The sequence below is a fragment of the Ordospora pajunii genome, assembly GCF_021821965.1.
Source record: "Ordospora pajunii strain FI-F-10 chromosome Unknown Cg_01, whole genome shotgun sequence".
Taxonomy (NCBI): domain Eukaryota; kingdom Fungi; phylum Microsporidia; family Ordosporidae; genus Ordospora; species Ordospora pajunii.
In genome coordinates this window covers 80285-104827 of record NW_026848116.1, presented here as the reverse complement: position 1 = coordinate 104827, position 24543 = coordinate 80285, and the positions used below count along the sequence as shown (strand labels likewise).

The 24543-nt window shown below is 44.5% G+C and overlaps 21 protein-coding genes across 21 annotated transcripts; 15 read left to right on the top strand and 6 right to left on the bottom strand.

Moving 5' to 3' along the window:
- Positions 1-31: 31 nt before the first annotated feature.
- On the top strand, positions 32-619 carry HK407_01g01040 (uncharacterized protein; the record flags this gene model as incomplete). Its single annotated transcript, XM_060420106.1, has 1 exon — positions 32-619. The coding sequence occupies one exon, from the start codon at positions 32-34 to the stop codon at positions 617-619; it is 588 nt and encodes a 195-aa protein (XP_060277668.1).
- Positions 620-631: 12 nt separating this feature from the next.
- Positions 632-1732, top strand: HK407_01g01030 (uncharacterized protein; the record flags this gene model as incomplete). The annotated part of the gene is made up of 1 exon (XM_060420105.1): positions 632-1732. One exon carries the CDS (start codon positions 632-634, stop codon positions 1730-1732), a length of 1101 nt encoding a protein of 366 aa, XP_060277667.1.
- A 161-nt stretch (positions 1733-1893) lies between these two features.
- Positions 1894-3306, top strand: HK407_01g01020 (S8 serine protease; the record flags this gene model as incomplete). Its single annotated transcript, XM_060420104.1, has 1 exon — positions 1894-3306. One exon carries the CDS (start codon positions 1894-1896, stop codon positions 3304-3306), a length of 1413 nt encoding a protein of 470 aa, XP_060277666.1.
- Positions 3307-3432: 126 nt separating this feature from the next.
- On the bottom strand, positions 3433-4878 carry HK407_01g01010 (tRNA-splicing ligase RtcB; the record flags this gene model as incomplete). Its single annotated transcript, XM_060420103.1, has 1 exon — positions 3433-4878. One exon carries the CDS (start codon positions 4876-4878, stop codon positions 3433-3435), a length of 1446 nt encoding a protein of 481 aa, XP_060277665.1.
- Positions 4879-4941: 63 nt separating this feature from the next.
- HK407_01g01000 (uncharacterized protein) lies at positions 4942-5232 on the top strand (the record flags this gene model as incomplete). Its single annotated transcript, XM_060420102.1, has 1 exon — positions 4942-5232. One exon carries the CDS (start codon positions 4942-4944, stop codon positions 5230-5232), a length of 291 nt encoding a protein of 96 aa, XP_060277664.1.
- A 157-nt stretch (positions 5233-5389) lies between these two features.
- HK407_01g00990 (uncharacterized protein) lies at positions 5390-6010 on the top strand (the record flags this gene model as incomplete). The annotated part of the gene is made up of 1 exon (XM_060420101.1): positions 5390-6010. The coding sequence occupies one exon, from the start codon at positions 5390-5392 to the stop codon at positions 6008-6010; it is 621 nt and encodes a 206-aa protein (XP_060277663.1).
- A 312-nt stretch (positions 6011-6322) lies between these two features.
- On the top strand, positions 6323-6907 carry HK407_01g00980 (uncharacterized protein; the record flags this gene model as incomplete). Its single annotated transcript, XM_060420100.1, has 1 exon — positions 6323-6907. One exon carries the CDS (start codon positions 6323-6325, stop codon positions 6905-6907), a length of 585 nt encoding a protein of 194 aa, XP_060277662.1.
- Positions 6908-6929: 22 nt separating this feature from the next.
- HK407_01g00970 (uncharacterized protein) lies at positions 6930-7208 on the bottom strand (the record flags this gene model as incomplete). Its single annotated transcript, XM_060420099.1, has 1 exon — positions 6930-7208. The coding sequence occupies one exon, from the start codon at positions 7206-7208 to the stop codon at positions 6930-6932; it is 279 nt and encodes a 92-aa protein (XP_060277661.1).
- A 58-nt stretch (positions 7209-7266) lies between these two features.
- On the top strand, positions 7267-8754 carry HK407_01g00960 (uncharacterized protein; the record flags this gene model as incomplete). The annotated part of the gene is made up of 1 exon (XM_060420098.1): positions 7267-8754. The coding sequence occupies one exon, from the start codon at positions 7267-7269 to the stop codon at positions 8752-8754; it is 1488 nt and encodes a 495-aa protein (XP_060277660.1).
- A 95-nt stretch (positions 8755-8849) lies between these two features.
- HK407_01g00950 (rRNA methyltransferase) lies at positions 8850-9776 on the top strand (the record flags this gene model as incomplete). The annotated part of the gene is made up of 1 exon (XM_060420097.1): positions 8850-9776. The coding sequence occupies one exon, from the start codon at positions 8850-8852 to the stop codon at positions 9774-9776; it is 927 nt and encodes a 308-aa protein (XP_060277659.1).
- Positions 9777-9895: 119 nt separating this feature from the next.
- On the top strand, positions 9896-11257 carry HK407_01g00940 (uncharacterized protein; the record flags this gene model as incomplete). The annotated part of the gene is made up of 1 exon (XM_060420096.1): positions 9896-11257. The coding sequence occupies one exon, from the start codon at positions 9896-9898 to the stop codon at positions 11255-11257; it is 1362 nt and encodes a 453-aa protein (XP_060277658.1).
- Positions 11258-11439: 182 nt separating this feature from the next.
- On the bottom strand, positions 11440-11625 carry HK407_01g00930 (uncharacterized protein; the record flags this gene model as incomplete). Its single annotated transcript, XM_060420095.1, has 1 exon — positions 11440-11625. The coding sequence occupies one exon, from the start codon at positions 11623-11625 to the stop codon at positions 11440-11442; it is 186 nt and encodes a 61-aa protein (XP_060277657.1).
- A 108-nt stretch (positions 11626-11733) lies between these two features.
- HK407_01g00920 (rad25-like DNA repair helicase) lies at positions 11734-13725 on the top strand (the record flags this gene model as incomplete). Its single annotated transcript, XM_060420094.1, has 1 exon — positions 11734-13725. The coding sequence occupies one exon, from the start codon at positions 11734-11736 to the stop codon at positions 13723-13725; it is 1992 nt and encodes a 663-aa protein (XP_060277656.1).
- Positions 13726-13764: 39 nt separating this feature from the next.
- On the top strand, positions 13765-15465 carry HK407_01g00910 (uncharacterized protein; the record flags this gene model as incomplete). Its single annotated transcript, XM_060420093.1, has 1 exon — positions 13765-15465. One exon carries the CDS (start codon positions 13765-13767, stop codon positions 15463-15465), a length of 1701 nt encoding a protein of 566 aa, XP_060277655.1.
- A 116-nt stretch (positions 15466-15581) lies between these two features.
- Positions 15582-16067, bottom strand: HK407_01g00900 (uncharacterized protein; the record flags this gene model as incomplete). Its single annotated transcript, XM_060420092.1, has 1 exon — positions 15582-16067. One exon carries the CDS (start codon positions 16065-16067, stop codon positions 15582-15584), a length of 486 nt encoding a protein of 161 aa, XP_060277654.1.
- Positions 16068-16120: 53 nt separating this feature from the next.
- HK407_01g00890 (uncharacterized protein) lies at positions 16121-16990 on the top strand (the record flags this gene model as incomplete). Its single annotated transcript, XM_060420091.1, has 1 exon — positions 16121-16990. The coding sequence occupies one exon, from the start codon at positions 16121-16123 to the stop codon at positions 16988-16990; it is 870 nt and encodes a 289-aa protein (XP_060277653.1).
- Positions 16991-17063: 73 nt separating this feature from the next.
- Positions 17064-17912, top strand: HK407_01g00880 (uncharacterized protein; the record flags this gene model as incomplete). Its single annotated transcript, XM_060420090.1, has 1 exon — positions 17064-17912. The coding sequence occupies one exon, from the start codon at positions 17064-17066 to the stop codon at positions 17910-17912; it is 849 nt and encodes a 282-aa protein (XP_060277652.1).
- Positions 17913-17967: 55 nt separating this feature from the next.
- HK407_01g00870 (ubiquitin-conjugating enzyme) lies at positions 17968-18558 on the top strand (the record flags this gene model as incomplete). The annotated part of the gene is made up of 1 exon (XM_060420089.1): positions 17968-18558. One exon carries the CDS (start codon positions 17968-17970, stop codon positions 18556-18558), a length of 591 nt encoding a protein of 196 aa, XP_060277651.1.
- A 182-nt stretch (positions 18559-18740) lies between these two features.
- HK407_01g00860 (uncharacterized protein) lies at positions 18741-22688 on the bottom strand (the record flags this gene model as incomplete). The annotated part of the gene is made up of 1 exon (XM_060420088.1): positions 18741-22688. The coding sequence occupies one exon, from the start codon at positions 22686-22688 to the stop codon at positions 18741-18743; it is 3948 nt and encodes a 1315-aa protein (XP_060277650.1).
- An 88-nt stretch (positions 22689-22776) lies between these two features.
- HK407_01g00850 (uncharacterized protein) lies at positions 22777-24102 on the top strand (the record flags this gene model as incomplete). Its single annotated transcript, XM_060420087.1, has 1 exon — positions 22777-24102. One exon carries the CDS (start codon positions 22777-22779, stop codon positions 24100-24102), a length of 1326 nt encoding a protein of 441 aa, XP_060277649.1.
- HK407_01g00840 (uncharacterized protein) lies at positions 24082-24468 on the bottom strand (the record flags this gene model as incomplete). Its single annotated transcript, XM_060420086.1, has 1 exon — positions 24082-24468. One exon carries the CDS (start codon positions 24466-24468, stop codon positions 24082-24084), a length of 387 nt encoding a protein of 128 aa, XP_060277648.1.
- Between the last annotated feature and the right edge of the window lie 75 nt (positions 24469-24543).

The window sequence follows — 24543 nt, the reverse complement described above, 5'->3', positions numbered from 1 at the left end:
ATGCATAAAAAAATCAATCAAATCCCCGTGGATGGAGACTGTGTTTAGGAACGACCTTGGAGAGGGAAACAAAACCGTTCTGGATGTTTCCCAAATGCTCTGCATTTCATACAGATCGAGGATAATGGCACAGATCATATTCCAGAAGGTGTATCCAAGATTTTTCAAGAAAGAAGGCCACACAATTGTTGCAATTGCAAGTGTTTATCTGTCTGCAAAGATAAACGAAGCACTCGTGAAGCCAGATGTGCTTTTTGAGATGATCTCAAGAAACATGCCGGCCGGGACCGCACTGTCCAGGGATAGGCTTGTGAGTGTGGAGTGCAAGATAATCGAGATGATTGAGTTCCAATTCAATGTGTGCCCTGCACAGCTGTTTCTGATGAGGGTTGGAAAGACCTTGGGAATAGATGTTTCTCGTAAGCTTCTGGCCCTTGACGAGATACACGGCGACAGCAGGGCAAACTTCATCAAGTACTTTGATGGAATGTATGACCCTGAGGTTGTTGCACTGAGCGTGCTGGGCGATGAGGAGGTGCGGCTTTTTGAGTGTTACTTCGGTGTAAGGATCGACAGGGGGCTGGTTGAGGAGGTGCGATCGATCATGACGAAGAAGTGATGGTGTACACCCATGTATTTTTTTGGCAAGAAGGAGGATGCAATGGCATACTTGAGAACGAAATTTGTTAATGCACATGATGTGAACAAGATTATGGTCGAGTATCAGATTTCGCTGAAACGGGGAGCGTACAGCTCGTACGAGGCGAAGAGGATTGATGATGCGATAAAGGCGTTTCTTGCAGAGAACGGATTGGAGATGAAGAATCTACATGGTTTTTTTCTTGAGGAGGAGGCTGAGTTTCCAATAAGGAAGCTTTTGCTTGCGGTTTCTGAGGTGCTTGCCAACAGGGCAATGAATTCGATATGGATATATGTGTCGTATCACTATCATCCGTATGTGGATGCAAAGTGGGAGCCTGAGAATGAGATCCAGCTGCTGAATCTTGTACGAGCTCTTGGGTTCCGGTGGAAGGAGATATGTGGGATTATGAACAAGAGCTCGAGGAAGTGTATAAAGAACTACTACCGAATCATGGGATATGAGTATTTGAGCAGTGCATCGTTCAAGATTGATGAGGAAAGCATTCCTACGACAGAAAGCGGATGGAATGAGATGTGTAGAAAGCTGAAGACGAACAGGAAGAGGCTGTCGCATCTGATAAATGGATATATATCGCGCAGGCTTATTGTGCCGCTGTGGAATGAGTATAACAACATGATGCTGATCGGATATGTGCTTGTGTACAATCATTTTTGCTCGATGGAGATACGGCTTCTGGAGCTTTTTGAGCTGATCAACAACAGATGCTTTGAGGGTGTGGATGGTGTTGATGTGTGCAGGGAAGATATTGCGAAGCAAGTGGATGAGTATTTGCCGGATGCAAGCAAGTATATGCTTGATGTTGCAATTGATGTTGAGGATGTGTTTTGGCGAAGCATCAAGGTGTTTGTGAGGTTTCCATCGGTACACTTAAGATGCAGGTTTATTCAGATAATGAAGATACATGGAATAAGGGTATTTGGGGATCTGTTTAGTGTATTTAAGGTGCTTGCTATTGATTGCTGTTTGTACAAGATCAAGGATATGCTTAGAGAGGAGGTCAGCAGGATTATGAATGCGAAGGATAGAAGATGCATGGCTGTAAAGAATGACAATATGATGCATTATTGATGAGCGAATGGAATACAAGTGTAGAATGGACGGATATTATGAATGGAAAGGAGAAGCTGCGTGATGCTTTGTGTACGGCTGAATTGCAATGGCAGAGAATGTAAGTGCTTTTCAAAACACGGTTTTATGCATGAAATAAATAATAATAAACAGTACAGATTATGATTCTTCTTATTACGGTGTTGGTTGGGATGTGCATGACAAAAGACACATACATTGTGTTTTTCGACCAAGATCCGCACATGGATAAGATCAGTGCGGGTGGGTTTTATGCAGAAAGTATCCTTGGGATCCAGAGCCTACTAGGGGAGGATGAAAGCATTGATGCAAAAATGGTGAATGGATTTATGGCACAGATGAGTGAGTCTACTGCAGAAAAGGTGAAGATGTACCCAGGAGTCAAAATGGTTGTCAAGGATAGTGCAGTTGGCATTAGTGGGCTTAGGGTTTCGGAAGCGCCTGATGCAGCTGAGCCAAAGGAGGAAATCATGACGCAGCGCCATGCACCCTGGGGGCTGATCAGGATTGGGGGAGGAACGTCTTTGGCGAATGGAAGCTTCTACTATCCAGCGAATTCTGGCAGAAGGGTGGATGTGTATGTCCTTGACACGGGTGTTGAGACAAACCATCCTGAGTTTGAGGATAGAGCAAGATGGGGATCCAACTTTGTACCAGGGTCTCCTGACGAAGACGAGCATGGGCATGGAACACACTGTGCAGGCATTGTAGCAGGAAAGAACTTTGGAATAGCGAAGAAGTCAAACATCATTGGAGTCAAAGTTCTTGACAAGAACGGGTTTGGAATGACCTCTAGACTGCTCCAAGGAGTCGATTTTGTGATCAGGGAGCACGAGAAGAAGAAGGATGACGTATACAGGCAGATGGCAGATGAGTATCTCGAATCCACAGATTCTGACGACTCTGGAATAATGGACATAGACTTTTCTGAAAGCGTTTCGGACATCAAGAGCATCAAAGCATCCAGGCCATCGTTGCATCAGCTAATAGACATGGCATCGCATGAGTCGTTGGTGCCAAAAACAGTGGTCAATCTGAGTGTCGGAGGGTCGAGGAATGCAGCATTGAACTTTGCAGTTGAGTATGCATCAAGGCTTGGAATACATTTCTCAACAGCAGCAGGAAACGAGCACGAAGATGCATGCGAGTTCTCACCAGGATCGTCCAAGGCAAGCATCACCACGGGAGCATCCACATTCAGAGATACTGTTGCGTTCTTTAGCAACTTTGGAAAATGCGTAAACATCTTTGCACCAGGCGTTGACATTCTGAGCTCTTGGATCGGTGGTAAGCAAAAGATTGCATCAGGCACATCGATGGCCACTCCACACACAACAGGAGCAATGGCAGCATACCTGACATACTATAATTACACGCCGCATGCTCTAAAGCAGCATCTCATGAGGGATGCACATAATGTAATAGACGACACTGCTGAGGATGAGTACATGCCTCCAGTGTCTGGATCACTCCGCCTGCCCTCGTTCTTGAGTCCGAAGAAGAAGCTGCCAATGCTGTCGATTGTGAACTTACTCAGGAGAATCAGTAAGCAGTAGCTCAAACACATAAGACAGTCAGTTACCAAAGCAAATAAAAGCTTTATTCAACAAAGATACTGCTATTCACCACCAGAATGCTCATACTTCATTATTCCTGTATACCATAATTGCTACACAGAGTTGCTATCCTTTGATTACAAGACAGGGTTTTAGACGGCAAACCATTTGTGTTAATCCAACCCTATCGCTTATCTCAACAACCCTGTTTACATCCTTGTACGAGTCAGGTGCCTCCTCAGCCATTCCTGCTCTGTTTGGGCATCGAAACACTATGTTCTGCATCCTCAGTGCTGAACATACATCCTCGTAGGTAAATGCTTTCTTAGACGTATTTCTTGCCAGCAGCCTTCCTGCGCCATGGCATGTGGATCCAAAGCTCAGCTGCATGGCTTTTTCGGCACCGCACAGTATGTAGCTGAATGTGCCCATTGATCCACCCACCATTACAGGCTGGCCTATCTCCCTGTATTTCCATGGAATATCTCTGTGGTATGGCGGAAACGCTCTGGATGCGCCTTTTCTATGCACAAGCACATCAAATTCTTTGCCTTCTACAAAGTGTGCCTCCTCCTTTGCAATGTTGTGGCATACATCGTACACCAGCTCAAGCCTGGCCTTTGGAAACACCCTTTCAAATGCTTTTCTTGCCTTTTCTGTTATGCTTGCACGATTTGCAAATGCAAAGTTTGCTGCACTGCCCATGGCTGCCAGGTAGTCTTGCGCCTCCTTCGATTCGTACTGTGAGCACATCATCGGGTCTGCCACGCCATGCCTTGCTGCCATCTTCATCAGTGCATCATGGCACACACCATGGCCAACGCCTCTGCTTCCAGAATGTATCATGACGACAATCTGGTTCTTTCTCAGTCCCAAAAGCTCTGCCTTGCCTTCGTCATACACCTCATCAACATATTGGACTTCAAGATAGTGATTACCTGATCCAAGCGATCCAAATTGGTTTATGCCGCGGCCCTTTGCCTTCTGGCACACAAGAGCACTGCTTCCTGGCATGTGCCCGTTGCTTTCGCAATACTCCACATCCTCATCAGATATTATCTTTGACCTGAGCAAATGGCCCAGTCCATTATCAAGGATCGAGTTGAGCTCGCAAAGACCTATGCAGGATCGCTTGTCGCCGCCTATACCCGTTGGCAATGCATCAAAAAGTTCGTCCGCAAGTTTCTCAGCATGCTCACTGAACTCCTTCAGGTCGATGTTGGCTCTCAACGCTCTTACGCCACAGTTGATGTCGTATCCAACACCGCCTGGGCTCACCACCGACTCAGGATTGTTTATGTCAAATGCAGCAACAGACCCAATTGGAAAGCCATATCCTGTGTGAATGTCAGGAAGGCCTACGACGTTTCCCACAAGGCCTGGCAACGAGCAAATGCGAGCCAACTGCTTGATTGACGACAGCTCATCGCCTCTGGCTAGCTCATCAAAGAGAGGAATGCGCAGCTTTTCATCCACATATATTGTTGCGCCTGTCTTCATGCGGCTGTCGAATGCACTGTCTATTGCTATGCTTAATTCGGATTGCTGGATGTTGATCGGATTGCTGTCCATGAGGGTCTGAGATGAGTGAAGGAATAGGATGATTTGAAGCCTGCTGGAGCCCTGAGGAGTTTGATGAGGTTAGTCAGGTGGGCCAGCGAAAGAAAGAGACAGCATTTTCTCGGTGCATTTACAATGGATCAGGTCGCGATGCATAGCAAGAGCGATGACTGCTGGATGGTGCTGGATGGGATTGTGTATGATGTTACGGAGTTTATTGCAATGCATCCTGGAGGAGCAAAAACAATTATGGAATATGCAGGGATAGACTGCACACAGGCATTCAACAAGGCACATGGATATGTAAACATAAAAGAGCTGCTTGGAAACGACATTGTTGGAGTATTGGTTGCGCATAAAGATTGAGCAAAGGGGCACGTGCTTGCTAAATGCTTGAGGTGATTTGATGAAGGCATGCAGTGCAGAGATAGAAGCATGCGATAGCATATGCAGATGGAAGTGATTGTCGATGATTGATTTGGAGTAAACAATGTGGTACAAATAGTTACGGTGCCCACATTCAATGCTTGAGTTTGTGAAAGATGGCGGTGTGATGCATTCTGAGGAGCTGCAGAGTGTTGATTCAGTGACCCTGGAGACTTATGGGGAGTTAGCATGTGAGAGCAGGAATATGCTGTTGTGTATACTAATGTGTGAAGGTAGAAAGCAAGTCTACTTAGCAAGCAGTATTGTGGCGATGCGGTATTCTGTTGTGAATGGGATCCGTGTGTATAAGCTGCGGGACCCAGTTACCAGAGTTGAGGTTGATGAGATTCTGTATTTTGAGACTGAAGAGAATCCACTGTATCTGAAGCATGGCGATGCATCGATTTTGAATGCAGTGTGGGATGGAGGCGTGAATAAGGAGACGATTGATGAAGAAAGTAATCTGTTTGGGCGGAAGACGGAAGATGCGATTGTGAAAGCAGTATACATTGGAAACGAGGTTGATCTTCTATGCAGCAAAAACATGCAGAAGAAAATTCTAGGGATTGATGCGAAGACACCTGTGCACAGAAGTGTGTTGTACAGGATTGCAAAGGCCTGCACGATTTTTTCGTTGATGTTTTTTTTACTGATGTGTTTTTTTTATGCAATGATGATGATCATTGTACGGTTTGGAGGCATGGAAGAAGGAATCTGAAATTGTGGATATAAATGTGAAATAGAAAGGTCTGGTGTTATGTGTTATGGTTTGCAGAAGTCTAATGATGAAGCACTTGCAGATGAAAGGAGGCTGTTCCAACATCTAATGATGTCTAACCTTGCCTTTGAATTCTTTGATATGCGTTGAACAATGAGCCTCTGATGTACCACGCTTTCGAGTTAAAGGTTTGCCCTTGTTGTGTGTACGTGTTCTGCAAGCTGAAGGTTTTTGCCGGGATGTGATTGGAAAGGTGGGTGTATGGGGGAGAGTGGCCCTGGGATGGTAAAGACAGGAGGAAGCAGCCCTTAGATGGATGAGTCTGTGGAGATTGAAGGAGTGTTTGATGAGAGAGTGTGTGTAGAAAGAAAGGTACTTTCCAATGTGATGAATAAGCAGGGAGGAGGAGTGAAAAACGAGGAGAGAAGGAAGAAGGAGCAAAGCAAGGTTGTTTTTAAGGATGTTGATGAGAATATGAATGGAGGTAGCGAGGCAAAGGAAGGAGAGAATGTAAAAGAGGAATGCAGTGCAAGATGTGAGGCGGATGCAAAGTCTGAGATGCTTTTAAAGATCGGAGCTGAGTTTGAAGAGCTGAAGGAAGCACACAGGAGGGGATTGATGGCAAGAGGGAAGCTAATAAGAAGGATGGAAAGGGAGCTTGAGGGGATTAAGAAGCAGATTGAGGCAGAGAAGAAGAAAGAGATGGAAGAGTTCAAGAAGTGCTGTGAGGAAGAATTTTTTGAAAGACGAAGAAAGTACAGAGAGAAATGCAGAAAGAAGGTTTGTGAATACAAGGCAAGTGTTGATGAAATGGTGAAGGCGTTAATGGCTGATGTAGGAAGCAAATGCAGGGAGTTGGTTAAGGGGATGTATAGGAAAAGAGCAGGTAATGGATAGGAGAGAATAAAGTTCTATTGATTTATTTTTGCTCAGGATCGTAGTAGATCCATTTCTTTGTGTCGAGTGGACAAACGTTTTTTGAGTTTAGCCATCTTGCGATGCAGTGTGTGTGGAATGCATGATTGCAGACGCCCCATGATACCTTGCATTCTTCGCTGCTGGCAATGCCGTTCTGGCACTCTACGCATGTGTCCATGATGTGGTTTCTACAGATTGCACATGTGTCTACTTTCATGTCGAGTGACCACAGTGCAACAAGGTTCCACTTCTTGAGCTTTATGATGTCCTTGTTTTGCATGTGGGCATTGTGTATTTGAAGATTTTGGGAGCCCTGGAAGGGAGGTGTCTGGAGTGAGATGGATGGGGGCATAGATGGAAAAGGATTGAGAGGAGCTAAAAGTGAGAGCAGTGGGACCAAGCGCGAGAATACGAGTGGAGAGCACACGAATGGCAATGAATTCAAGCCGAAAAGAACAATGGGAGTGGAAAGAAGAGGAGTGGAGGATGATTTGGATAAGGTAACGAGGAGTGCAAGCAGAGAAGGGAGGTTGCTGGGGGTTATGGCAGGAGTGGAATCGATGATGCCTGAGAAGAGTATGTGTAAGGAGCACAGAATAAAAGAAGTGACTGAAGAAGGGATTGAGTCTTTACTACTGAGTGATGTGATGGGAGTGATTGGTGTAGAGGCACCGGTGAGCGAAGTAGGCAGAATAATATGGTTTTTTGAGTGTGGAGAAGGAGGAGCGAGTGGGTTTGTAAGGATTGAAGGAATGCGAAAGAAGCAGGGATTGAAGGCGAAGGGGGAGAGGAGGGGGAGAAGTAAGGGAAAAAAAGAGGAGTGTGTTTCTGAGGGGAGAAGGAGGGATGAAGAGTGTGCAGGGCATAAGGATCAAGAAGGGGCTTGCAGCGATGCGAATGACAGCAGGTACAGGTATTTTTTGCACCGAGTGTTTCCGATGCATCAGAAGGACGATGAGCAGGCGATGAAGTATGCTGTGGATCAGAGAACGATGCTGATGAAGAGAGCAAAGGTAAATGCTGCGGAGATTCCTGAAGTAAGGAAAGCGGAAAGGATGAATGGTAAGAAGGATAGGCATATGGGGATGAAAGTGATTGATAGGATTCCAGCGATATGCAGGGTGGCATGGAGGGACGGGGAAGAAAAGGCGGTTGAGAAGGCGGTTTTGAGATACAGAAGTGACTTTAAGAAGATACATGAGAATGTGCCTGGAATAGACATTGGGAGATGTGTTCTGAAGTATTATTTGATGAAGAACAAGACGCATGCGTATATGAAGCACAAGCCTGGAAGGATGTCTGACCATGAGATTAAGCTGGTTGTGGAAGATGAATGGACTGAGTATGAGAGGGAGTTGTTTGCAGAGCACATCAAGGTGTATGGAAGGAACTGGGGAAGGTATCAGGAGGTGATTAACAAGAGCGAGAAGGATCTGAAGATGTTTTTCCGATACTACATGAAGTTTGTGATGGCTGATAAGAAGGAAGAGATGGATAAGGCAGTGGTGAAGGCCAAGAAGCCTGCCGAGAAGAACGGGATGATGAAGAGGTGGAGCATTGATGAGAGGCAGCTTTTTGCAATATACTTTCCGTACTACAGCAGAAACTGGATATTGATGGCGACGTATTTTCCTCAGAAGACGCCTGGGGATCTTAAGCAGTACTACAGCAGGTATTTTAAAGGATTGAGCTACAATGAGCAGAGGCTGGAGGCAAGCTTGTATGATTTTGGAAGGCAGATGACGACGCCGCCAGCGATGCTTTGCAGAAGAAGAGCAACGGAGGAGGAGTTTTGCGACAGTGCAGGGATTCTGTTTAGAAGATGAGACGGGTGTCTTTGGAGCCTGTGCTTGCTAGGGACGATAAGTGGAATAATGATGCTTTGGAGGAGAATAGCAAAGGAAAGAAAAAATTGCCCTTGATGGCAGAAGGTTATAACGAGTACTTGCTTGAGAGGATATATGAGCTATTTCCGAAGAAGGAAGCAGAGGTGTTTATTGAGGAGAGTGGGAAGCAGAGGCCCACGACCATACGTGTGAATACGCTTTTGAAGCAGAGGAGGGATGTGATGAAGATGCTAACATCGAGAGGTGTTGACTTGGATGAGCTGCCATGGAACGACAGTGGATGTGTGGTGTTTAGGTCGACGGTGCCGATTGGAGCGACGCCTGAGTATCTTGCAGGGTACTATTGCCTACAGGGTGCGGCATCTATGCTTCCGGTGCTGAATATGGAGCTGAAGAAAGGGCTTTGTGTTGTTGATATGTGTGCAGCACCCGGGGGAAAGTCGGGGCATATTGCAGCATTGATGGGCAATACGGGTGTTTTGTATGCGAATGATGCTAATGAAGACAGGATTGCTGGCCTTAAGGGCAATCTGCAGAGGATGGGAGTGAGCAACTGTGTGGTGATGAACATGGATGGAAGAAAGATGAATGTTGGAAAGGTTGATAGGGTGTTGCTGGATGCGCCGTGTTCTGGAACTGGAGTGATATCGAAGGATGCATCTGTGAAGAGCAGCAAGTCTAAAGAAGAGATAGATAAGATAGTTGTGTTGCAGAAGGAGCTTATTCAGCACGCATTTGAGATGCTAAGGCCTGGGGGGATTCTTGTGTATTCGACATGCTCTATTCTTGTGAAAGAGAATGAAGAGGTGGTGAACTATTTGGTATGCAAGAATTCAGGAGCGAAGGTGGTTGAATGCGAGGTGGATGTGGGGAAGAACGGCCTTGTTGGATTCCGTGGCCGCACATTCCACTCGTCGCTGAAGCATGCAAGACGGGTGTATCCGCATGTGCACAACATGGATGGGTTTTTTTATGCAAAGGTGCTGAAGACATCTGATTAAAGAGTTGATGATAGTGTATTTTGAGCTGTGAGTTGATGTGAAACATGAGTATTGGCTAATGAAACTGTTCCAGAACGGAGATATCTATGAGCTGTATTGGGCTGGTAAACAAAGGGTGAATGATGGGATGGTTAGGGTTAGTGATTGCTGTTGAATGGTGTGTGGGAATACCTGATATTATGAGTGGGCAGATGTATTCGATTCCACCACTGATGGGAGATCCAGGGATGTTTGGACCGCCACAGATGGGGGGCGGCAAAGCAGGGCAGGTGTTGACGTTTGGGCCTGATCCAAGCAGTGGGTTGATGGCGCCTGTGGCGTTTCAGCCGCCTGGAAACATACAGTATGCAAGCACCTGTGAGTATTTGAACAACCAGAATGAGCAGTTCAAGAAATGCATGGAGAGCCAAATCAAAGACTTTAAGGCTGTGATTGAAAATTGCAGGAAAATGCTTGGAGAGAATGCGAAGGAATGCTGTGTGGACGATGGCTGTCTTAATGTCATAAACAGGAATCTTAATGAATGCAGCAACTGTGAAGATTCTAAGGCATGCAGGGATGAAAAGTGCCAGAAAAACATTGCCGACTCGATTGTGAACAACATGAACACCGAGCAGTTCAAGATGCTGTTGTCTGATGTATTGAAGTCAAGCTTGAAAAAAATAGGAAATAAACTTTCGGGATTGACTTCATGCGCTAGAGACAAGTGTGAGAGAGATGTGCTTAATCGGCCGTCCAGTACAGTATCCAGTACAGGGCCTGGCACAAGAAATCAGCATGTATATGCTGATGAATACGATGGAGTAAGGGTAGAGAGCTTTTCTGATAACGTGCCAGCAAAAGGCGTAATGCTGGTTCCTGTAGAAAAAGCGAAATATGATAAGATGTTTGGAATGCTAGATGATGATGTCCGACGAGTAACAGGTAGCAGCAAACCGAATCAAAGAGCTATGAGTATGAGCGATCAAAATCGCACAGACTTCGTAAGGGACTCCGACTATATAAGAAGAGACATGCAATCAAGAAATGCATATGACTGCATTGGCGGTCGTAGCAAGGAATGTGTGAGAAAGGATGATGGCGACTGGCAACAATACAGCAATAACACGCGAGACAGCTACATAAGCGATTGGAATGATGACATGCAATACACGCATACAAATCGTCCAAGACCACATTCAGACCATGCAAAGACGCAGAGGCGTCCGGAGTTCGTGAATGAATCTGTATCCAGGACTGCACAACCTTATAGAACAAATACATTTAGGAAGACATCGCCTACTCACTCCAGATGCACTAGGGAGATGTGCAGTCGTGATGATAGGCATGATCTATATCCTGAGTGCACAGATTACTGCGAACGAGCAAACAGGAGTAATAATAGTACAGCAGGGCGTACTACCAAGAGCATAAATAGAAGCATAGAAGACCGATCAGATGTATTAGCAAGTGATTCTTGCCTGAGCGATGACTACGATTAATGTGTGCGATTGTGTTGTGTGGTAAGCATCGAATCCAGCACTGACTTGTAAGATCCAAGTATTTATTCCCAAGTAGAAAATAAACAAGATTATTCTTGATGCTAGATACGCATGCAACTTATAATGAACGGACGAGATGAATGATCTGGTGCATTCCATTCGATGGAGAATATTGTTTGCTGTTATTTTGGTTTATTGTTTGTGAGTCCAAACTCAATGTGGAACTCTGTTTTCCTTTCTGCAGGGATCGGTATCTCGTCCATCTCTTCATCCTTCAGATCCACCAGTGACTTTGATGTCAGCTCTATTTGTATATGATCTGGAAGTGATGCATCAAGGAACGCATCTGTGTAGTATGTGTGATCCATGTTGCGCAAGGGCTGGTGGATTCTGACGTTGAGTTGTATTCATGTGTTCATGTTTGCTGTTTATTGCCTACAGGTGCTTGGAATAAAATCGGATTGTGTTCTGGATCCATGGACGGGCTTGCAGTTCCGAAGAAAGCAGCAAAGCATCAGTTTCCATATGAGGAGCTTCTACTCAAGGAGAACGAAGATGAGTATCCAATGTGGGTGAACTACGATGGCCTTGTCATACTTGAGACATTCAGGGACTGTTCCAGACAGGCAAGTGACTTTCTTATAGCAATTGCGGAGCCTGTAAGCAGACCGGTGAAGATACACGAGTTTCAGATCACAGCGTATTCGCTTTATGCAGCAGTCAGTGTAGGGCTGACAACAGGAGACATTATAGAAACGCTTGATAGGTTTTCAAAGAACTTTCTTCCAAGGTCGATAAAGGTGTTTATTACTGAATGCACTCTGAGCTATGGGAAGGTGAAGCTTGTTATGAAGGCAGGAAAGTTTTTTCTCGAGGCTAGCGATGAGGAAGTAAGCAGTATGCTTTACTTGGATGTGGTGATACGATCGTATGCAGAGAATGTGATGAGTGACGGGATGATCCGGATCAAGACGGAATGTGTGGAGCTTGTGAAAAAAAGATGCATAGAAATAGACTATCCGCTGATTGAGGAGTATGACTTCAGGAACGACACGGTTTTGAGGAGCTTGAAGATTGATCTTAAGCCCACTGCGGTGATAAGGTCATACCAGGAGATATGCCTGAATAAGATGTTTGGGAATGGACGAGCTAGGTCGGGCATTATTGTCTTGCCATGCGGATCGGGAAAGACAATAGTTGGAATCACTGCAATTAGTACGATCAAGAAGAGCTGCTTGGTGCTGTGCACATCAGCAGTGTCTGTTGAGCAATGGAAGCAGCAGACCCTGCAATTCACGAATGTTTTGCCCGACAATGTGGGAAGATTTACTTCTGACCACAAGGAATGGCCTAAGGATGATTGTGGAATAGTAGTGACGACATATACAATGCTGGCATATACTGGGAAAAGATCGTATGAAGCACAGAAGATCATGGACCAGATCCGAGGCACGGAATGGGGGCTTCTAGTGCTTGATGAGGTGCATGTTGTGCCTGCAATGATGTTCAGAAGGGTGCTATCGATAGTGTCGCATCATTGCAAACTTGGGCTTACAGCAACTCTTGTGAGGGAGGACGACAAGATTGAGGACCTGAACTTTCTTATTGGGCCAAAGCTCTATGAAGCGGATTGGCAAGACTTGAGTGCCAAAGGGCACATAGCCCGGGTTTCGTGTGTGGAGGTGTGGTGCAGGATGACAGGGGACTTCTACCGTGAGTATCTCTCGCAGCCAGCAAGGCGAAGAAGGCTTCTTTCGATTATGAATCCGACCAAGTTCCAGATGTGTGAGTATCTGATAGACAAGCACGAGGGCAGGGGAGACAAGATAATTGTGTTTTCTGACAGTGTGTATGCGTTGAAGGCATATGCATTGAAGCTTGGCAAGCCGTTTATATATGGGCCGACGGGGCAGACAGAAAGAATGAGGATACTGAAGCAATTCCAAACGAATCCGTTGATCAACACGATATTTCTGAGCAAGGTCGGAGATACGTCGATTGATCTTCCGGAGGCTACGTGCCTTATACAGATAAGCAGCCACTTTGGCAGCCGTAGGCAAGAAGCTCAGAGGCTTGGAAGGATTTTAAGGGCGAAGAGGCGGAACGATCCGGACTTCAAGGTGTATTTCTATTCTCTTGTGAGCAAGGATACGGACGAGATGTTCTACTCGAACAAAAGGCAGCAGTTTTTGGTTGACCAGGGATACACATTCAGCATTATTACCGAGATACCTGAAGTGTATGAGAACGAGAGATGTGTGTACAGAACACGAGGGCAGCAGAAGGAGCTGTTGGCAAGTGTGCTGCTTGCGTCAGAAAGAGAGCTTGAGAGCGAGGAAAGTGGAGAGGAGGAGGCAATATACAATGTGTCGAAGTTGAAGAGCCTTAGTGGTGCAGACGACATGGCATACATGGAGATGATGCCTCAGCGCCATGCCGATGGAAAGACAAAACGAGGTAGTAAGTAGGCACGGAAGGATGATTTGAATGCTACCGATGGGTGGCCCATGAAGTTTTCTGTTGAGGAGGCAGAAAAGCTTAGGAGGATGATGAGATCGGCAAGGAAAGAAGAGGAGATAGCAGAGCTTTCAAGGGAGATTGAGAATAAGGAGATGGTGATGATGAACAGTATTTCTGAAGACTACCTGAATATAATAAGTAAGTGTAGCTCTCTTGATGTCATTAGGACTAGGCTGTCTTCTCTGATGAAGTTGAACAATGAGTTTGGAATGGCGGTATCGGATGGTGTCTTGCAGTATAGTGGAGTGATTAGTGAGATGGAGGAAAATGACTTGATGGAGAGTAGGCTTGAGATGCTGATGTGTGAGCTGAAGCGAATACTTGAGTTTGTTGAGTCAACACTATATTATGAGGAAGTCAACAAGGACGAGCGAGAGGATGCCGTGTACTACTTCAAGCTGGTGCAGAGTGTTCAATTGCTCGAGAAGAGCCTTTGCTTATTCCGGAAGTATGCGTTTTTTGCAAGTGCAAGCCAGATATTTATGAAGGTGAGGAATGGAGTAGTATCACTGATGATAAAGGATGTGGATCTGTGGGTTGAATGGGCAAGCAATAATGTTAAGCAGGCTGGGGAGGAGATGGGCGAGATGTTCATGATTGATCAAAAGCGAGGGCATATATTTGGGGCGCTTGGGTTGCAGCGGGGATTGTTTGTTAATAGGATGCTTCTCTGTGTTCTTCATGAGTCAAGGCGCCTTGGGGCGGATTCTGTGATTATTGAGAGGATAAATGAACGGAGAAGAAAGGGCATTGAGTACAATCTTCGGAGAGACGATCCAAGGATTGTTATGGATGCAGCAGGGTTTGTGCTGTGGAGCCATTATCTGACTGGCCTTGACGATGGATTTAAGACACACAACAAAACTACTTTTAAGGCACTACTCGAAAATGAGATGCTGCAAAGGCCTGAGAACTTCATGAAGGTGAAGGATGGGCTTGTTTGCTTAAGAAACCTTGCGATGTACTTAATGATTGATTCGGAAGACTTGGATAGGATTATCAGTAATGTTGCAATTGGGTATTTTGAAAAGCAAGGGCATATTGAAGACGGTGGTTATGATACAAATGATGCAAGTATGGTGGGAGAAGCGATAAATGTGTTTGTTGATGAATGCTATGGATTTGTATCGAATGTAACACAGCTTTCGAATGAGCTTGACGAGATGCTTGGGAAAAAGGTTGATGAGTATTTGTGCAAGCTGATTGAGAGCAATCTTGAGGATATGCAGAAGTTCAGTGAGGTTGCGGCGGCTGTTAGAGGGACGCTGGAGCATCTAGAGGAGAAGAATAGCTTTTATAAAGACGGGGAGTTTAAGTGTGTGGTGCTACTTGAAAAAAACAACAAAAGGTTTGCGAAGGAGGTGCTTGATGGAAGCATGAGGAGAGCTGATGAGCTGTTTGAAGGGATCTTAAAAAATAGAGATTTTGCGATTTTACTTCTGCAGATGTTTTCGAAAGCCAAGGAGGCCAAGGTTCCGGATGAGATGTGCCTTAAGATTAAGCATGACCTGGTGACGCACATCAACGATGGATTTGTAATGGCTGCGACGAATGGAATGTCTCCACAGGACACAAAAATGGTGAATGGATATCTCTGTAGTTTCTATGGATACTTGAAGGGAGCAGAGCCTGAATTGCAAAATATTCTTGAGGAGGCCATAGAAATGTATAAGAACGAAATAAAGTAAATGTGGAATGTATTTGAAGATCAGCGAAGCTTATTGAATATTGAATATTGAAGAGCTGTTTATTGTTTTATAAGTGGAACATCGGAGCATGTTCTGCGGCTGCTGTAAGGATTGAATTATTTTTCCAATGACCTGACAAACTTTTCGTCAAACGACACTTCTACAGACACCTTTGACCATGTGTACGGATCAAACATCACAATAAGTCTTTTAATGTGATCAACCACTGCACCGGATGCCAGGAAAACAAAGCACTTGTATATTTTACAGAACAGATACTTTCTCTTAATGATGTTGTTGTATGCCTTGAGCTGCAGTTCGTCTCCTGGAAACGAATAAAATATGTAGAAGACGGTTTCCTCGTGCAGATTGTCCATACTCATGTCTTGTATGCTGACTCTGAATGTGCCTTCGACTGAGGCCTTTGGATAGCAGCTCGGAAGCATTTTTGATAGTAAAGATTGCTGCTGAGGTGCGGGCTGCGAAGGATGGCATTTGTTCCTGGCATTTTCAATCATTTCCTTTATCTTATCCTTACTGACTTCGCCGATACTGCTCTGTTCCTGCTGTATCTGCTCCAGTCTTTTCTGTATGTCTGACATTCGACTGCTGAATACTGGGGTATGAATGGATACAAAACACAGACCCTTTGGAGATGAATAGGAGTAGGCAGGAGCTGGTTACGTGGATGAGGTCGCTTGGAATAGATGTTTGTGGGATTGAGGATCTTGGCAAGGGTGCAGCAATATGCCAGGTACTATCGATTTTGTATGAAGACTTTCCTCATGGGTTTATTACGAAGCCAAGGGAGGAGCATGAGTATTTGAGAAATATGAAGATCTGCCAAGAGTTTTTTGGAATGAAGAGCATCAAGCTGTATTTTCCAGTGGACAAGCTTGTCAAGTGCAAGATGCAAGACAATCTTGAGGTTGCGCAATGGCTATGCAAGCATTATCTAAAGGTGATGGGCCATGATGCAAGCAGAAGGGCTGCTGCTGATGCAGCGCCAAGGGTTGCAAAAGAAATGGGCCGTATGGATCGCTCGTGTGCTGCTGCTACTGTTGAAGAAAATGAAGAATTGTGCACCGATAATAAAGAAAGCGCTAGAGAGATGTGCTTGGACAAGGCTGACACAGGCAATGGAAGTAAGCATACATCGGAGTGTGATGCATCTGCAAATAGAAGTCTGCTTGGGAAGCATGAGGAATGGAAACCGGATCTAAATGCCTGCGATGATCAATGCAAGGGCAAGAGGATCAGGGAGCTGGAGGAAGAGGTATTGAGATTGAAAATAGAATTGGACGATTCAAAGCGTGATGTATATAAAAAAATCGAGGATGATTGCATTCACAATAAAGCTGGAGGATTTGATGAGGATGAGATAAAAGGATTGCTTATAACATTTGAGAAAGAAAGAGACTTCTATTTCAAGAAGCTATTTACAATAGAGAAGTATTTTCTTGGCAGAAACGATATTGATGAAGGACTGAAGAATGATGTTTTTGAGATTCTTTATGAGGAATGAGGCAATCTGTTACAGAGCGAACAGCAGTTGTTGATGAGGTGTGCAGTGCTATTATGTGCAGGATGCATGATTAATGAAATATAAAGTTTCATTGGCAAGAAGAATTGCTGATAATGTACGTGGCAGTAAACAAATGATGGAAAGCCCAATTAATCTAAGAAGGCAAGCATTTCTGTATTCCGTTCCTGCATTGATGATAACAAGCCATTTTGGCGGGCCATCGCTGTTTGTGCTTTCGATTCTATCGTCCATGGCTGCATTTGCCATAACAGACACGAAGGCCAAGATGTGTGTGTCGAATATACTGTTTGTTGCTTCGCTGGTGTATCCTAGGATGTATTTTGTATGCTATGGGTTTTCGATTGCAACAGTATACACCTCGATAGGAAGCCTGTGTCTGGGAAAGACGAGAGACGATGGGCTAAGGATGGGGATCGTTGCTGAGTCGATTGGTTTGTTTGTGTCTTTGTGCTATACGATCAGTCCCGTGGTTTCATTATTTATGGCAATCGCGCAGTTTGCCAACATTTACTACCTGGATCGTCCTCCTGTAGAAAGCCAAGACCATGGCCAAGCGTACAGCAGGATGAACAAGCTTTTCAAGGGAGCGTCGTTTACAGACAAAGCAAGCGAGTACAAGGCAATAGTTGGCAAGGAGAACGATGTGCTGATGCTCAAGGCCGACTTTCTAATGCCTGTGGTGATGAGTAGCTTGCCTGATTCATTGAAGGCGGCGGTGTGTTGCACGTCGTTTGTGTTTATCAAGAAATCGTATTGGATGTGCTTTGTGATGTATTCGTTTGTTATTTTGTCATCTAGATGGATGTGTGCGGTTCTTGCGTTTTTCTGTGATTTTGTTCCTGGACACCCTGTGTATCGACTGGTGAGTGTACAGGTTCTGCACGTAGCATTGAAGGGATAGGAAGGCAATGCAGCAGTGCTTGATTGATATAAAAACAAACAGAAACCCCCTTGAAATGTTGTCACTTGGTGCATACAAGCGGCTATTGAAGGAGGAGGCAATGCTGGAGAAGTCTGCAGATGATGAGGGGAAGCTTTTCAAGGCATACCCGTCTGTCCACAATGGAGAGAAGATTTACAATGTGTGGGATATATACTTTACGCTTGGAGGAGATTCACTGTATTCGGGGAGTATTGTTAAGGCACACATGAAGTTTCCTGATTGCTATCCGCTTCAGCCACCGAAGGTGACGTTTGTGTCTGAAATGTTCCACCCGAATATATATGAGAATGGACAGATGTGTATATCGATTCTTGAGGAGGACGTTCCGGACCCTACTGGATATGGGGATTCGAAAGACAAGTGGGCGCCTGTGCAGAACATCCGGACTATTTTGCTGTCGATAGTGATTATTCTTAATGAGCCGAATAGGTCGTCGCCTGCAAATGTGGAAGCGTCTGTGATGTCGAGGGACCACCCGGAGGATTATGCCAAAAAGGTGATTAAGACTGCAAGGGAGGAGCATCAGAAACTGTTGAGTACAGATAAACGAGCCAAAGAAATATCACTAAGTATGGAGGAATATGATCAAACGAACAATGAATAAACTAGTCCATAGGTATTTTAATGTAGTTTGTATGTGAATGTGAATGTTGTAGAACACATAAAAGACAAAGAAGTAAACATCAAGTAGCATATAAATACATAAAGTATGTAATAACATTTTTATTAATCTTGTATTTTACTGCCAGAATGAGAACTGAGAGCTATTTTGTTTAACTCTTCTTTCTAGTCAATTTTTTTTATAAAGCGTTTCACTATCATATCACTAATTCGTGTTGATCTTTTGTCAAGAATAAATACCATTGCTTTGATTATATCTTTCTTGTTTATCTTCAAGTCTTTTATCTCAATTCTGTTGTTAAACCTACTGCATTTTCTCTTGTTCACAAACACATTAATTGTAACATCCTGAATAATTGTCTTATTGTGCCCGCTTCCAAACAGAGTGTCCAGAAGGCGTTTCAAGTGGTTCATCTCCAAGACATACGATCCAGAAGGAATAGTAGCCACTACAAATATCGAGTTCCTCTCATGCATCGACTTCCTCAATACAACCGACAGCAAAACCTTATCATTGCACTTTGATACCATGTTAACTTCAAAAAGAGCCTTACTGGCCATGCAAATCTCAAAAGGAAGGCGAAACCTCACATACATTCCTGCATATTTTACCTCCGGCTTGTATCTACTATTTCCCTTGGGCATAAGCCTTGATATATACGACATAAATGGCGTCTCGCACCAAATATCATGGTTGCACAACATTCCTTCATTCCATGCCTTGAAAGCTCCAGCAACCATAATAGAGGCGTTCCAGTTATTGTATTCATTGCTTCCAACGAACGGATTGCAATAATCCTCACACTTCAGCATCTTCCGTCCGTCAGGATGCAATACACCCAATGACGAAAAGTCATACTTGATTGCTTCCTCACATTCAATATCTGAAAACCAAAGCCCAAATATCTTGTAGCCATCCCTCACAGCATGATCTACTCCTGCCTCCACACCACTCTCAGTTTCTTTCCAAGGATTCTTCTTTTTAGATTTCACACATGCAGAGAAAACATCCTTGTCCACTCTAAAGGCCATCCTAACTCCCGAAGGTACCATCGAAAACACAGACGAATTCAAAAAAATGTTCGGTAATCTGCAAAATACAAACTCTTTGATACGCTCATCGTTTATCCTTACAAACCATGTGTTTCTATCTATGAAAAAGCCATCCTTTACTCTCTCAACACCAAAATCATTGATGCTGTCAATATTCACAACTGTTTTCTTTGTACTTCTATTTATATTTCTAACTCTGTTTTTTGAAAAAAACACTGCCACTTCTTCAATCATCTTTTTGCACTCCTCAGGCATAAAAGTTGCTTCCTCGCACTCATTTCCATCAACCATCAAAATCATTCTAACCGGATCATGGTACTCCGCAACCACAGAGGCACACAGCCTGACCCCATACAGCATGCACTTCCCATGATTCTCTCGAGTCGCCGGGCTGCTGTACACTTTCATCGATAGAATATGCCCGTCAGTCCCATCGTGCTCAGCCACACTCTTGACCACTTTAACCTCAATACTAGGCACATCAACCAGCCCTATAAGCCCAAGAATCTCCTTTGGAACATACATCCTGCAATCAGCCTCATAAGTATCAACAGAACCTTTCTCATTCCTCTTTTTAATGCTCATGCTAGCATCAATGCCTTCTTTAGATGCCATTTTGAGTCTTTCTTTATCCATACTCAAATATGCATCCACCAACGTTTTTATGTTGCGTGATATAATATCATTCTCATGGATTGCAAGCCCTACATCGCCATTCATCAGCTGCATCACATCGTTGAGATTGGAAATCGTCACTCCAATCCCGATAGGTTTATCTTGCTCTAGCCACACACCAACACAGCCCCTCCACACACAGCATATCCGGATTGCATCAATATTCAACTTCAGAGGCGCCCTGCTCATCAAGTCTTCTCGATTTCCTCCATCTATTTCCGTCAAGCCACTCTTTGAATATACGCCAATGCTTGTCTTTTCTATATGTATCATATTTCTCAAGCACAGCCCTTTATCAACATCTCTCCGGCCATCGCTCATAACAACATCAAAAAAGTACTTTCTAGGCACCTTCGGCTTCTTGCCACTGTACCTTATACACACATTTCCAATAAATCCCCCTTCTTTGCCGTCCACAGAAGCACGTCCATATTGGCCATCGCAATCTGTAGATTCACCTCCATGCCCTTCCATCCCGGCCTCAACTCTATTTTCAGCTACGTCTTCGTCATATTCCTCAACAACACTACTTTCATCAGCATCTGTTGCTGCCTTTTTGCACTTAGAATACAGTGGCATAACACCCTTTGCAGCGGCCCCTCTGCTCTCAAAGCATTCCATAATACTCCTCATTTGCTGATTCCTTCCTTCATTGGATCGCATCGAGTGCTTCTCAAAATGCTCCAATATCCTTTCAAACGAATCACCTATCTGTGTACTAACCAGCACGCATCCATACAGACATTTAGATAGTGGCCCACAAGACACATACCGTACTTCACACGCCTTAATCTTGATTTTAATTCCAATCCCAAGGTCTTCCAGGCAAAACACAGTTCCTGTATGAACCAAGCGCACATATCTGTTTGCATAGCATTTCTCAAAAGGATTCAGCCTTACAGCCGTGTCCACTTCCATCCCTTCCTTTAAGCTACGCACATAATGCTCCACAGAAAACACATTGTTTTCTCCGCTTGGCTTCTTATCAATAAGTTTGTATCTTCCTATCCTCAGGCACATTCTTCCGTCAAATCTGAATGATCCCGTTATACTGTTCAGGACAAGCCCCAGTACACTCAAAGAATCCACAACAATATCAATTCCAGGCGTCTTTACGCTTGATACCAGCCCACAAACAAAATTCAACATGTACATATTCTCTGCAGTCAGCTTCAAAACAGTATGTCTTTCTTCATCAGTTATGGATGCCTTCAACGACACGAGGTGCCTTTGATTCAGAAACAGCATGACCGTTGTTCCTGTGTCGCTCATGCTTATAGAGGTGTCATCGCTGATGAACGGAAACATCTTCTTGGCAAACTTCACGTTTATGCATCGATTCCCATCAAATAAGATATCTATGCTGCTTCCAAGCGGTGGCTTCCATGGCTTATGTGACTTGGATTTCCTTCTAAACACAACATCATAATCAGAGTCATTTTTCGCATTAATGCCAAGCGTCAGCCCAACCTCAACAGCGCCATCAGGCACCATCCCAATCGGACTCAGAAACTCTATGCTGTCTATTCTAACCCCCACCTCCCTGCCTTTCAACGCCCTGACCATGCTCTTCTTTATCCATCTGTGTGCCGTTTCAATCACATTGAAATCAATCTTCAACGGGTTTTGAAAAAACGAATCGTGTAAGTCAATGTGTCCAATTGCAATCTTTATCATGCTCGACTTCTTGCCTAGAAAAATATTGATTCCTCGGCACCTTAGCGTAATAAACTTTGGAATCACAAGCTTTGAGTTGTTGACATACAGAGACATACCCAGGTGCTTCTTGCCTGCTTCAAAATGAATCCTCTTCAGCTCAATCTGCCTGCTGGACTTCGATGCAGGGCTGTCGAGCGAAAAGCTCATCGACCGTTTAAATGGAAACCTGATAAAGCATATCCGTGGATACAGCCTTGAGTCAACCTTCAATGCAAACCTAGTGGACAGCATCGACATCGCCAGATTCTTCTTGTGTATCTTACTGACATATATACTTCCATTAAACACAACGTTCTTTCCCTTCTTCAAGCTCAGCGCCGGGACAGTCAGTGTCAGCAATGATCGCTCAGTGTTGTGGCCTATGCTCGCCAGGCTCATCTGAATGTCTGTAAAATTCACATCAATCGGCGACCTGCTGTTTGCAAGTAAGACATCCACATCAATCTTCCTCCACATTCCAGTGTCGTATACAATCTTGTTCAGCGAAAGGCTGTCTATGTCAAGCGAATACAGCCAATACGATGTCATTAGCAACCTGTATATTACCAGCACAGAAAACACATACAGCGAGTACAGTATCAGCCGGCGCTTCTTCCTACGAAACCTGTTGTTGTTTATATACGGCGCCTTTAGTGACGGAAACTCCTCCAGCTTGCACACCAGCATTACTATTACTGGGGTTTATGCTTTGCACCTTGCTACTGCGAATGCGGTACCAAGTCTGCAGCAATGGCAAGCCCTCCAATCACAGGGAATGATCGAGTTGTCAAGGAACGAGATAAACCAGCTGATAGTGAAGTATCTTGAAGACGAAGGATACATCTACACGCTGTTTACATTCAGGAACGAAGCTGATCCCGGTGTGGGCGCATTTGAGCACACGCTTCCTTCAGTTATCAGCAAAGGAATACAGTATATGTACGGTGTGAAGCATCTGCATGGAGGCGAGGTTGTTCCGTGCAGTGCAAGGTTTTGTTTGTCTGAAGCGCATGTGTGTAAGTTTGGAAGCCCAAATAAATCTGAAGCAAAAGAGGAAGGCAAATTGAACGACGAAAACGCAAGCATATCAATCGACAAGGAGGTGTCCATGAGCACGGACATGCTGAATAGCGAGGACATGCCAGATGGGTATGCTGACAAGGTGAGCATTGATGTTGTGGATATGGACATGCATTTAAATGAGCATGTGACTCTTTCGTGCTGGAACAGAGACTTTCTATGCGTGTATACAAAGGCGCATGAGCTTGTTGGTGTTGGGCCAAGCGGTATCATGTGGAGGAGAGAAATCAAAGGAGTATCGGCACTCTCATGGAGTGGAGACGATGTTGTTGTAGGGAATGCAAATGGAGAAGTGATAACAATCAATCTACTAAGTGGCCGAGCAAGAAGCTATGCATGCCACGAGAAGAAGGTTACTGGAGTAAGGCAGCGTGGAAAGGGCGTTCTTTCGTCCGGAGAAGACGGAAGAGTGGTAATGATGAACAACGGAGTAACAGAGATTTGTGTTTCGAAGTCCAAGGTGACTGAGGTTATCTGGATGAGTGAACACGGCGTTGGATGTGCATTAGAAGATTTCTCGTTAGTGTATGTGGATATGAGTAGTCAGAATGCATCCACGATTGGCTCGCACAGCAGCAGGATTAGTCGCATAGGGCACAAGGAAGGCGTACTGTCTAGCTCATCACATGATGGATCGATTGGCATTTGGAGCAGCTCGTTGATGAATGGCCATAGAATTCAGGCACATGAAGGCGCAGTGAATAGCCATGCATGGATCAATGGAGCAGTTGCCAGCTGTGGAGCAGACGGATTTCTCAAGACATGGAATGTTCACAAAGGTGTACTCGTGCATGCATCAGATTACTCCAATAGCATCATGTGTGTTGATTGCACATCTCAGTTAATTGCATGTGGAACATCAACAGGTGTTGTCGCTATCACTGACTGTAGATGTGGAGAGATTTACAGATGCAGTATGGATGGAGAGGCCTCAAAGGTTTTATTTTCTGCAGATGGATCATATCTATACACCTGTGTGCTTGACGGGTATCCGAAGCTATTAAATCTCAGGTATATTTGACACAGTTGTGTGAGTCTCTGTGCAAGAATCACTTATGCTGCTTGATTGAAGAACCACACTGATTATGTGCCAACAGGCTTTGTAGTTACAGGAGCAATGGTATCTTTTGCTTCCCTTGATCACACTCTCACCACCAACTAAGAAATAGTCTATTGAATGCATTTGCATTCTGGCTATCTTTTCGTTGTATGCTTTGAAAGAGTCATTGCCCACCATCAGATACACAATCTCCTTAGATAACTCTTTGATTTCCTTCCAATCCATCGGGAAAATCAGGATATGCTGCATGTGAGTATTTAGCAGCGATTGTTGGCTGTTTGCAATATAGGTGAATGAATATGGGGCTGCACGCAATGAATACAGCATGGATTTTGTAAATACGCGGCATGCGAATAAAGATACACGGTTGATGCAGAATTATTACGGCAAACAAGCACAACA